The following is a 13,613-nucleotide window of genomic DNA, read 5'->3' on the forward strand; positions in this document are numbered from 1 at the left end:
TGACATATGGACCAGCCTACAAAACTTTGATTACTCCACCAAGATGGTGAGCAGCGATGATGCCATAGTTATCATCACCATCCCACTTCTCTGTATTCTGAAAAGTTCTCTTCTCACAATGAAAGAGGATGCATTGCAGGTGGAGCACGATGAGATGCAGCAAGGAACCATACAGAGCGATTACACATGGCCCAGCCTCATGTCATCCCAACGTGGATTGGTTGACAATGAGGAAGAGGAGGAGGAGGAAGAACAGGAGCTACTTTCATGAACTATAGACGGTACAACAGCACAGCTGTCATACCGTCTGTTTGGCTTAGATGGCCTGGGGACAGTGAGGAAGAGGAGAAGGAGAAGGAGGAGGATAGCATGGTCAGTCGTCCTGTTGGTGAGGACACGTAAGTCTTGCCTGTTAGCAGTCTGGCACTCATGGATGACTTTATGCTGTGCTGCCTTTCCCGTAACCCTTGCATCATCAAAATTTTTGGTGACACTCATTGATGGTTGGTGACATATCCAGACCCACACTACAAGAATTTTCAATCTCATCTTCCAGAGGCAGATAGGTGTACTAAAATATTGCAGTACCAGAAGGCCATTGTTGCGGAATGATTAAAAAAATTCCTGTCTGCTGGCGGCAGATGTCACAGTTCGCTGCACAACCAAGGAGTACAGGCAACAGAGACAACTCCAATCCAGCAGAGGCAGGGGAACACTGGCAAAGTTCTGGGAGAGTTTTCTCAAACCCTCCCATCGCCCTGGTCAAGAGGCGCGGGGTACGCTCACAAGGAGTGCAATGTTTTGGAACATCCAGAAGGAGTACCTTGCTGACCGTGCCAACTTCCTCAGTGATTCCTCTTTGCCTTTTAATTATTTGGTATCCAAGCTGGACATGTTGCATGAACTGGCTCTCAATGCTTTGGAGGTCCTGGCCTGCCCTGCCACTAGCATTTTGTCAGAGCGTGTTTTTAGTGCCGCTGGTGGAATTATAACTTATAAGCGCATCCGCCTGTCAACTGAAAATGCTGACAGGCTGATTCTTACAAAAATGAACAAGGACTGGATTGGGCCAGACTTTTCTACACCACCGAATGATAGCAGCAAAACATAACCTACAGAACATACAGTGTATTTTTTTGGGAGGTGCAACTCTTCACACCCACACATGGGTATACGCATTATGATTATTTGATGATATCCTCCTCCTTCTCCTCATCCTCACCATCCACCACCATTAGATCACCATGGTGACCGTGGTTCGTGATGCAACAGCCAACTTATTGTGTAAAAGGGTGTTATTGATGCCCTCTAAAAAAAATTTTTTGCACAGTATGTTGATGTGTGCCCCCCAGGGGGAAATGTTTGTCAGCCCATACACTTAGTGTATGCGCATTACACATATAGGATACCCAAACATTTAAATTGGGAAAAGATTTATAGGAGGACATCCTCCATGTCTATTCAGACACCACCACTAGAACACGAGGGTGAACGTGTTCTGTGATGTAACAACAACTATAGTTTTTTGCAAGGGTGTTTATGATGGCTTTGCAATCAATGCATAGGCAAACTGTATGGGAGTTAAAAAAAAAAAAGATTAAATAGGAACTTTGGTTTCATGTGGTCATCCAGGACATCTGTTACAAGTGTTATAGGGGTGCGTGTAACTTTAAGGCAAGGCAGGCCTTGAATTCAATGCATAGTTTAACAGTATGACAGTACCAAATGAAAAAAATGGCAACTTTGGTTTCAAGTGACCATCCAGGACCTGTGTTACAAGTGTTATTGGGGTGCATGTAACTTTGGAGCAAGGTTGGTCTTGCATTAAATGCATAGGCAAACACAATGGGAAACCCATTTTCTTATGATGGGAACATTTTTTCATGAGGCCCTCCTGTACGTCCTAATTTTTGGCAGCCCTGCCACTCACTGCATTGGCAATAACAGTATAGGAGACCCACTGTTTAATAATGGGAACAACAAAGCATAGCCGGCTGATGGCTCTCTAGTAAAGTGAGGGCCGACTGCTGGCCCTATAAAAATAGACTTTGTGACTTTCAGAGTCCCTACTTCATAAATGAAACAGGATGTGTCTGATGATGTGTCACACACCACATGGCCAGCTAAGGTTGCAAACTGTTAAAATGACATTTTCCAGTGAATGCATTTGTATTGGTTGAACGCAATGCTACAGTTGAAAAACGCCTCAAAATCGCTATGTGTGAACATAGCCCAAGGTGTGGAGGAGCATTTTTGTTTTTGGTTATTTATTTTGCCTTATATGCAAGAAATTACCTTGGAAAGGATGTTCCTTAACATATTTCCCAGGAAAATCCATTTTGGTTTCGTTTTTGTATGTTTTAGTGTGCGCCTGTAAAGGTGGCGTAAGACTCTGACAACATTCTTCACAGCAGTGACCTAGGAGTGAGAAATGCTTCCAGGGGTTTTCCCCATGATATTTCCATGTCATTTGAGCACTGTTCACATTGATTTGTCTTCACTTCTGCTTTTTAACAACTCGCCTGCCCTTTTACACATTCTGTGCACTCTCTGCATATCCACCCCTCCCTTTTCCCCTCTCCCATGTTTAACTCTGAGGCTCTATTGACATTTCTTACCCACACCAAACCATCCAAAACCTCCATGCAGCACTCAAAACGTTCATACAAATCATCCCACCACCTGCTTTTTCTGTTTTTTCTCCTTTTAATAGTTGCAGGTGACATCTCCCCCAACCCTGGGCCTCCCTCCACCAGCATACATTACTCTCCTCCAGCTGCATATAGAAACCCTGCTAATCTTATTAACATTCAGTGCATTCCTTCTCCTCTCACTTTCCAATGTGCTCTCTGGAATGCACGGTCTGTGTGTAACAAACTGACTTACATTCACGATCTTTTTCTCTCTAATTCCCTTAACCTTCTGGCTATTACAGAAACCTGGATCCAGCATTCAGACACCACCGCTGCTGCCGCTCTCTCGTTTGGTGGGCTGAAATTTTCACATACCCCCAGACCTGAGAACAGACAGGGTGGAGGTGTTGGTTTGCTCCTTTCATCACAATGTGCTTTCCAGGTCATCCCCCCGGTTCCCTCACTTACATTTCCTTCCTTTGAAGTCCACGCCGTCAGACTCTTTAAGCCCTTCTCCTTACGAGTGGCGGTCGTTTATCGCCCTCCAGGCTCCTCCCACCAGTTTCTAGACCACTTCACCACCTGGCTTACTCACTTTCTGTCCTGTGACATCCCCACCCTCATCATGGGAGACTTTAACATCCCCATCAATGATCCGCTCTCCCAGTCTGCCTCTCATCTTCTTTCTCTAACTTCTTCATTCGGCCTCTCACAGTTTACTAATTCTCCTACACATGAGGACGGGAATACTCTGGACCTGGTTTTCTCCCGTCCCGGCTCGCTGCACGACTTTACTAATTCACCTCTCCCGCTCTCGGACCACAATCTTCTTTCCTTCTCTGTCAAGAATTGTCTCCTCACCCGGGACACCCCCACTTACCACACTTATCGGAATACACGTACCATTAATACCCAACAGCTTAGGGACAATCTCCACACATCTTTAGCCCCCATCTCCACCCTCTCCTGTCCAGACATAGCATTGTCACACTTCAATAATACACTGAAGAATGCCCTAGATGAAGCAGCACCTTCTATACGCAGAAAGACCCGACACAGACAAAGGCAGCCCTGGCACACAACGCAAACACGCTCTCTTCAGCGCTGCTCGAGGTGTGCAGAGCGGCAGTGGAGAAAATCTCTCTTAGCAGAAGACTTCATCCACTATAAGTTCATGCTCAAAACCTATAACTCTGCCCTTCATCTGGCCAAACAATCCTACTTCACCACCCTCATCACCTCACTATCCAACAACCCAAGACGACTTTTTGAAACCTTAAACTCCCTCCTGAAACCTAAAGTACAGGCCCCCATCACCAACCTCAGCGGTGAGGATCTGGCCACTTATTTCCTAGAAAAAATCAACCACATCCATCAGGATATCTCAGCCCTATCTCCTCAGTGCCTGGATCCCCTTCCCTGCCGCACCTCAAGCTCACTAGACATCTTTGAGCCTGTTTCAGAAGAAGAAGTTTCCAAGCTCCTCGCTTCTGCTCGGCCTACAACCTGCAACAGTGACCCTATTCCTTCACAGCTCCTGCAGTCTCTCTCACCAGTGGTCACCACTCACCTGACTAAAATATTTAACCTCTCTCTTTCTTCAGGTATATTTCCCTCCTCATTTAAACATGCCATCATAACCCCTTTACTTAAAAAGCCATCCCTGGACCAGAACTGCACTGCTAACTACAGACCTGTCTCTAACCTTCCCTTCATCTCTAAACTCCTGGAACGCCTGGTCCACTATCTCTCGGATAACTCTCTTCTCGACCCCTTACAATCTGGTTTCCGCTCTTTACACTCTACTGAAACTGCCCTCACTAAAGTCTCTAATGATTTAATAACAGCTAAATCGAAAGGTCATTGCTCCCTGCTGATTCTCCCGGATCTCTCTGCCGCATTTGACACTGTGGATCACCAGCTCCTCCTCACTATGCTCCGCTCTATAGGCCTCAAGGACACAGCCCTCTCCTGGTTCTCCTCCTACCTCTCTGACCGCTCCTTCACTGTATCTTTTTCCGGCTCCTCTTCCTCTTCTCGTCCCCTTACTATCGGGGTCCCGCAGGGCTCAGTCCTAGGCCCCCTCCTCTTCTCTTTATACACTGCCCCTATTGGACAAACAATCAGCAGATTTGGGTTCCAGTATCATCTCTATGCTGATGACACCCAATTATACACTTCTTCCCCTGACATCACCCCTACCCTAATTCAAAATACCAAGGATTGTCTGTCTGCTGTCTCTAGCATCATGTCCTCCCTCTATCTGAAACGAAATCTCTCTAAAACTGAACTTCTTGTGTTTCTCCCCTCTACTAACCTTACTCTACCTAACATCGAAATAACCCTGGAGGGTTCAACCATAACTCCCAAGCAGCATGCCCGCTGTCTTGGGGTCATATTCGACACTGAACTTTCCTTTACTCCGTACATCCGATCACTCAGTCGCTCTTGTCACCTGCATCTTAAAAACATCTCCAGAATCCGACCTTTTCTCACCTTTGAAACTGCTAAGACTCTTACTGTCGCTCTTATTCATTCTCGTCTGGACTACTGCAACTCTCTTCTGATCGGTCTCCCTCTTACCAAACTTTCTCCTCTCCAATCCATTTTGAATGCGGCAGCCAGGGTCATATTTCTGTCCAGCCGCTTCACCGATGCCTCCATCTTGTGCCAGTCATTACACTGGCTACCTATTCGCTACAGGGTCCAGTATAAACTCATCTCTCTCACCCACAAAGCTCTCCACTGTTCTGCACCGCCTTATATCTCCTCTCTCATCTCTGTCTATCGCCCTACACGTGCCCTCCGTTCTACAAATGACCTAAGACTAACATCCCCCGTAATCCGAACCTCGCACCTCCGTCTCCAAGACTTCTCTCGTGCTGCTCCAGCTCTCTGGAATGCACTTCCCCAGACGATCAGACTGATACCTAGCCCTGACCTATTCAAGCGCGCTTTGAAAACCCATCTCTTCAAAGAAGCCTATCACATCAACTACTCAGCAAGCTAACTTTGCCCTGTTCCCTCCTTCCAAATATTATTCTGAATCTGCACCCTACTATTCATCTGTCTCCACACCCTTCATGCACATGATAACTGCACTTGATACTTGTCTATTGCACTTAAACACACAGGCTGATGACCGGATCATGCAGCTTTATATGAAAATCCCTATTATAATTGCCAGACCTGAATTAACAAGCATTTCTCACCTACTGTGTCCCCCCATTTCCTTGTAGATTGTAAGCTTGCGAGCAGGGACCTCACTCCTAATGTCATTGTTTGAATTGTCTTAACTTGTATTGAATTTATTGTCTGTACATGTCCCCGCTTAATTGTAAAGTGCTGCGGAATATGTTGGCGCTATATAAATAAAAATTATTATTATTATTATATTATTTCCAACGTTTTTAGACCCTAAAATGACTGCCGGGGGGGTTGCAAAAAAGCTTGGGTTTCCATTAGACTTACATTGGGCTCATTGCTCGGGTCGAGCACCCAAGCATTCCAAGTTGCTTGACCCGAGCAATGAGCACCCGAGCATTTTAGTGCTCGCCCATTACTATATGTGATGGTCCAACTGCTTAGACCAATAAACATCATTAGAACACAGTCGCTGGTTGACTACTTTAGCCAATTTGAATGAAATGCTAGACATGGATCTTGTATGAAGGACAAGCTGCATTTGGTATTTCAGCTGCCCCAACGTAAAAAAATCAAACTGAGCTTTAAGTAATGTTCCCAAGAGTGAATTGGAAGCTAAAAGAGCCCAAACAAAAAAATCAGATAAAACTCAAACAATAGTATAAGAAGAAAGTAAGGGACACATATTGCCAGGACAATCTAAGGCTAGTTTCACACTAGCGCATGGAGGAGCTGTGTAATTTGCAAGAAAGAAGAAGGTGGTATTAGTATTAATTATGGTATTTACCCATGATTTGTATCCTGCCTTGACATCGTTTCCGTTCACCAATGTACGTTTCACGTAGTGTCGCCTCCTCAGGGGTAATCATGTGTAAATACCATAATATTGCCAATACCTCCTTTTTTCTTGCAAATTTGCAATGTGTCCAAACAAGGGTTCTGAGTAATGTGACTGACGCTTGTCTATGCCCCACCTTAATAACACGAAAGGTATGTTGCCTATTGGGACAACAGAGTGTAAGTCGATAAATGTGGAGGTATTTTAATTACATATATATTTTCACCAATACTAATCACATTCTTTGATATATACTTAGAATTATACCATCTAACAGTTTGACACAAACCATCTTGTTCTTGCCTTGTCCTCAGTCCCCTTTTTTACCTTGGATCATGATTACGAATCTATATACATACCCATAAAAGCTTTGAAATTGTTAAGTGTTCAACACTATTATATTTCTTGATATAATAAAATTTTGTACTGATTTTTAATGGTATAATTTATTCAGATTCTCTTTGCTTATTTATATCATAATGAGTCGCTAATAAATGGGTACATTTCATAATGTGGGACTGGCACCTTGGCAAAATTCAATATATGTGTTTAGTTGGGCTAGGTCTTCACTAGATTAGTGTTGCTAGTTATTATTAGTGGTGGCACTTTTTAATGGAGCAAGAACTTTTTGAAACCTAATAAAGTGGAATAAATTAATTAACAAATTGAAAAATAAACTCACTCTGATCTTCTGTAAGATGAGTTTGCTTGGTGATTACTTTGGATATTTCCATACTGATTGTCATTTTTACCCGTACTGTACTATAGAAAAGGGATGCAAAAACAGAAAAACAATGCAAACCAGAAAAGATTTATTTTTGATGAATACAGAAATATTTTATTAAATACACACAGCAAAAATGTTTCAATTACTCAGTGTCCTAAGGACTCTCTGACTAACATCTCAACTGCCCTATAGGATTAGTGGCTTGCTGAGCTGTCAGGATTGCAAATGACAGCTCAGCTGTCCAATCTGGCTGGGCCTGTGAGGTTTCCTCCAGATGTTACCTCTTCTGGGTGATTACCTGGCTCTTTAGCTGGATTTGCAAAGGTTAAAACATTGACAGTTGTAGTTTACCCAAAGTGGTATGTGTTTGCTCTGAGTTCTTACATTTTGATCTTTGTTGCCCAACCTTGGATTTCCCTCTGACCAATAATTTGCCTAGTCCTTATGTCTTGATTTGCTTCCTTCTTGGAATTCTGACTCCAAACTGTGACCTGACTACGTACATCTTTGTCTCTTCCCGTCCTGGCTTTTGACATCAAACTCACTGAATTCCCCAACTCATAGCTTGTTCGAGAGAAGTAACTCAGCATCACAAAAAATATTTTTATTTAACTTTTTCCATTGGACAATTTACTAACAATATATTGAAGAACAAATAGAATAGACATGCAAATAAAAGACCCAAACATCGGCCATGCAAAAATACTCACTTGGTAAGGTACGTTAGATATTGTTCCATGAATCGGAGAGCTTGGAGAAGCAGGCTTGTTGTTCCGCCTATAAAAAATAACACAATTGAAAAATTTAAATCTAAAGGTTTTACACGTCCTGCAAAACTAGAGGAAACAGATATAAAATGCAGGTTTAATTTATTGAGTGTAAACACTTTTTATCTTTTTTCAAAGCTGATCATATACTTAAGATTTTGGATAGCCAAAATGATGATTTTAAAACCTATTTGATGTATTTGTATATAACATGCAGTGAGTGATTTAACACCTTAATGCTCCATGGTGTATTACATCATGAAACATGTCTCGGACTTTAGAGCAGCCTCAATACCAGTGGCGCACTGCCAATGGCAGCAGGCTACGCGACTGCTATGGGGCCCTGAAGGGTGAGGGGGCCCACCAGAGTCGGACCGCAACGGCTGTGCCAAGGGTGGACATACTGTATGTGCCGCCGGTGCGGGGCCCCTGCAGGGTGGCTAACAATGAGGGCAATCTGGTCTGTTTATCCTGCCCCAAGGCTCTGGCAGCCCCCTGGCCAGATTGCCCTCTTGTGCGGTGGGCAGGGAGAGATCCCTAAAATGGCAGTGGAGCTGCAGAGATCCATCCTGCTTCCTGCCCGCGCTTCCTGTCTCACATAGCAGTCAGCAGGGCGGCTGGACTACATCATCATTCAGCGCCGTGGTCGCTGTGCCAGTGAGAAGAAGCTGCCAGCAACGGTGATGCTGTGGCTGTGCGAGAGTGTGCGGAGAGGTAACAGGTGCTGTCTGCTGTGTGTGTAGTGTAGACATGAGCGGTGGTGTGTGTGTGCATGCATGCATGCATGCACGCACAGCGCTGCGAGGGAATGTGCAGAGAAGTGAATTGTGCTGTGCGTGTCTGTGTGTGTAGGTGAAGGACAGGGCAATGATAGGGGTAATGGGGAGAAGGCAATGATGGCGTGAGGGGGAGAAGGCAATGATGGGGTGGTGAAGGAGAAAGCAATGATGGGAGTGGTGGAAAAAGCAATAATGGGGGGTGGCGGAGGAAGAAATGATGGAGGTGGTGGAATGGGCAATGATGGTGGTGGTGGGGGGAGAAGGCAATGATGGCGGTGGTGAAAAGGACAATGATGTTGGTGGTCGAAAGAGCAATAATGGGGTGGTGGGGAGGAGGAAATGACGGTGGTGGTGGAATGGGCAAAAATGGGGTGGTGGGGGAAAAGACAATGATGGTGGTGGTGGAGGAAATGGCAATGATGAGGATCGTGGGGAAGGAGGCAATGATGGAGATAGTGGGGGAGAAGGCAATGATGGGGGTGGTGGGGGAGAAAGCAATGATGGGAGTGGTGGAAAGGGCAATAATGGGAGGGTGGGGGAGGAGGAATGATGGAGGTGGAATGGGCAATGATGGTGGTGATGGGGGAGAAGGCAATGGTGGAGGTGGTGAAAAGGAAAATGATGTTGTGGTCGAAAGGGCAATAATGGGGTGGTGGGGAGGAGGAAATGATGGAGGTGGTGGAATGGGCAAAGATGGGGGTGGTGGGAGATAAAGCAGTGATGGAGGTGGTCTGAATGACAATGATGGGGTGATGGGGAGAGAAAGCAATGATGGAGGTGATGGAAAGGACAATGATTGGGGTGGTGGGGAGAAAGCAATGATGAAGGTGGTGGAATGGGCAATGATTGGGGTGGTGGGGAAAAGGCAATGATAATGGTGGTGGAAAGGACAATGATGGTCGTGGTGGCAAGGGCAATAATGGGGGTTGCTGGGGTAGGAGGAAATGATGGAGGTGGTGGAATGGGCAATGATGGGGTGGTGGGGAGAAAGCAATGATAGAGGTGGTGGAAAGGGCAATGATGGGGGTGCTGGGGGAGAAGGCAATACTGGGGGTGGGGTAGAGGACAATAATGGAATGCGGGGGGAGGAAGACAATGAGGGGTGTGGGGGATTGTTATATATTTAACAAGAGAGGATGGTATGTAATAAAACACAAGGTTCTTTATAATCCAATATGTAAGGGACAGTGATTTACATAGCAAGAGAGGGCACTGTATAAAGGACAGCAATATACCTAATAAAGCAGACTATGTAATATCCTGTATATACATGTATGTGTGGAGAATGAGATAAATAAAGATAGATAGATATTTATTTATATATATGTAGCTTTGTTGCCATAAAAGGAGGGGGCCCAGACATATTTCTTGAACAGGGGCCCCAAGCTGTCTGTGTCCATCCCTGGGCTGTGCTGTGTCGTGTGCCTTTAAATAAACGTGTACGCCGCCATCACTCTGTACCTGACTCCTCCTAACTCCTCCTTTCTAGTCCGGCACTGCTCCCGGCTGAATTCTCTGGCAGGATTTGCATAAGGACGCCATGCCTCCTTGTTGACGTAGCTTTCCAGCCAGAGAGACCCGTGTATGCTGAGCAAGGATGGAAGTAGTTGCACATGTGAATTTTTTTGGGGGGAGGGGAGGTCCCAATCAGACTTTTGCTATGGAGCCCCATGATTTCTATGTACGCTCCTGCTCAAAACTTGAGCCTGCTCCAAACAGGCCATATGTTGGCTATATTATATATCCAGCATCTTCCTTTAACTAAAAAGAGAAACACGATCTCAAGTACAGAGTACATACTTTACAAAAAAATCCTAGTCTTTTACCGAGGGTTGGGTAAATACCCTATGGAGCTCCTCCTAACCAATAAACACAAGGAAACAATTGAGCATACAATCCATATTAACAAGGTCTGAAAGGATGTCAGTATAAAAATAATTTTAATAATACAAATGCATATAGACAGACCACAATTAGCTAAATTACGTAATAGACAAATACAAAGCTTAAATAATGAGAATCAAGGTGCGGCAGTTATAGAAAAAATGTGCCAATTAGAGTTGAGCGATACCGTCCGATACTTCAAAGTATCGGATCGGAATGGATCGCCCGATATTAAAAAAAAGTATCGGTATCGCCGATTCCGATACCGGAAGTCCCATTCAAGTCTATGGGACTTCCGGTATCGGAATAAGAAAAATCCTGTTTTTCCCTTGTACAGCCTCTCTGGGGTCTGTACGGGCCTTTCGGGGGGCTGTGCCGGCCTGCCAGGGGGTCTGTGCAGGCTCCGGTGGTCTGTGCCGGCCTGCCGGGGGGCTGTGCCGGCCTGCCAGGGGGGCTGTGCAGGCTCCGGTGGGCTGTGCCGGCCTGCCGGGGGGCTGTGCAGGCTCCGGGGGGGCTGTGCCGGCCTGCCGGGGGGCTGTGCCGGCCTGCCAGGGGGTCTGTGCAGGCTCCGGTGGTCTGTGCCGGCCTGCCGGGGGGCTGTGCTGGCCTGCCAGGGGGGCTGTGCAGGCTCCGGTGGGCTGTGCCGGCCTGCCGGGGGGCTGTGCAGGCTCCGGGGGGGCTGTGCCGGCCTGCCGGGGGGCTGTGCCGGCCTGCCAGGGGGGCTGTGCAGGCTCCGGTGGGCTGTGCAGGCTTCGGGGGTCTGTGCAGGCATCGTCCGATGGGACTACAAGTCCCATCGGGCGATGCCTGCTACCATGACAGTGATTGACACATTAGCCAATGATGGGACAGTAGTAGTCCCATCATCCGGCTAATGTGTTGAATGTACAAAAAAAATAAAAAATTACATGCTACATACATACAACATGCATACTACATACATGCTACATTCATACTACATACTACATACATGCTACATTCATACTACATATATACTACATGCAACATACATACTACATATATACTACATGCATGCAACATGCATACTACATATATACTACATGCTACATACATACTACATATATGCTACATACATACTACATATATACTACATGCATGCTACATACATACTACATACATACTACATATATGCTACATACATACTACATATATACTACATGCATGCTACATACATACTGCATGCTACATACATACTACATATATACTACATGCATGCTACATACATACTACATGCTACATACATACTACATACATACTACATACATACTACATGCTACATACATACTACATATATGCTACATACATACTACATATATACTACATGCATGCTACATACATACTACATGCTACATACATACCACATATATACTACATACATACTACATGCATGCTACATGCTACATACATACCACATACATACTACATACATACTACATACATACTACATGCTACATACATACTACATATATACTACATGCATGCTACATACATACTGCATGCTACATGCATGCTACATACATACTACATACATACTACATGCTACATACATACCACATATATACTACATACATACTACATACAATACATTCATACAATACATACATAGACATACAGTACATATAACATAGAGTAACATACTTACCAATACTTGTCACATTGTTCCCCGAAGCCATTGTCTTTTACGGAATAAATATTAACATAACAAACCACAAAAATACTCACCCACGATCCGAAGCAGTCCACGAGTGTGTCCCACGACGATCTTGGGTAGAGAACTGCAGCATCAGCTGTTGCTGCCGTTCTCTACGGGCTGCAGGAATCCAATGACGGAAGCTAGGTATCCTTCCGCACTGTATTCCTCCGCCACTTAAAAAAAAAAGTCCCTAGTCTCACTTTATGCCATTGCTGTGTGGGAAATTCCCACGCAGCAATGGCATAAAGTGAGACTAGGGACTTTTTTTTTTTTAAGTGGCGGAGGAATACAGTGCGGAAGGATACCTACCTTCCGTCATTGGATTCCTGCAGCCCGTAGAGAACGGCAGCAACAGCTGATGCTGCAGTTCTCTACCCAAGATCGTCGTGGGACACACTCGTGGACTGCTTCGGATCGTGGGTGAGTATTTTTGTGGTTTGTTATGTTAATATTTATTCCATAAAAGACAATGGCTTCGGGGAACAATGTGACAAGTATTGGTAAGTATGTTACTCTATGTTATATGTACTGTATGTCTATGTATGTATTGTATGAATGTATTGTATGTAGTATGTATGTAGTATATATGTGGTATGTATGCAGCATGTAGTATGTATGTAGTATGTATGTAGCATGCATGTAGCATGCAGTATGTATCATGCATGTAGTATATATGTAGTATGTATGTAGCATGTAGTATGTATGTGGCATGCATGTAGTATGTATGTAGTATGTATGTAGTATGTATGTAGTATATATGTAGCATGTAGTATGTATGTAGCATGCATGTAGTATATATGTAGTATATATGTAGTATGTATGTAGTATGTATGTAGTATGTATGTAGTATATATGTGTTATGTATGTAGTATGTATGTAGTATGTATGTAGTATATATGTGGTATGTATGTAGTATGTATGTAGCATGTAGTATGTATGTAGCATGCATGTAGTATGTATGTAGTATGTATGTAGCATGTATGTAGTATGTATGTAGCATGTATGTAGTATGTATGTAGTATGTATGTAGTATGTATGTAGCATGTAGTATGTATGTAGCATGCAGTATGTATGTAGCATGCAGTATGTATGTAGCATGCATGTAGTATATATGTAGTATGTATGTA

At 44.4% G+C, this 13,613-nt stretch overlaps 1 protein-coding gene across 1 annotated transcript in view; it reads right to left on the minus strand.

Moving 5' to 3' along the window:
* Window positions 1–13,613, minus strand: part of LOC141084892 (sialoadhesin-like) — a 78,316-nt gene that overhangs the window by 41,299 nt on the left and 23,404 nt on the right. Inside the window, exons 4-5 of the mRNA XM_073569846.1 lie at window positions 8,053–8,119; window positions 7,298–7,377 (exon numbers count right to left, since the gene is read on the minus strand). Of these exons, the coding sequence (XP_073425947.1) occupies window positions 7,298–7,377; window positions 8,053–8,119 (147 nt within the window). The remainder of the gene's footprint in view (window positions 1–7,297; window positions 7,378–8,052; window positions 8,120–13,613) is intronic.

This window comes from Dendrobates tinctorius, unplaced genomic scaffold (genome assembly GCF_039654945.1).
Source record: "Dendrobates tinctorius isolate UK_male_01 unplaced genomic scaffold, ASM3965494v1 ptg000028l, whole genome shotgun sequence".
In the NCBI taxonomy this organism is placed as follows: domain Eukaryota; kingdom Metazoa; phylum Chordata; class Amphibia; order Anura; family Dendrobatidae; genus Dendrobates; species Dendrobates tinctorius.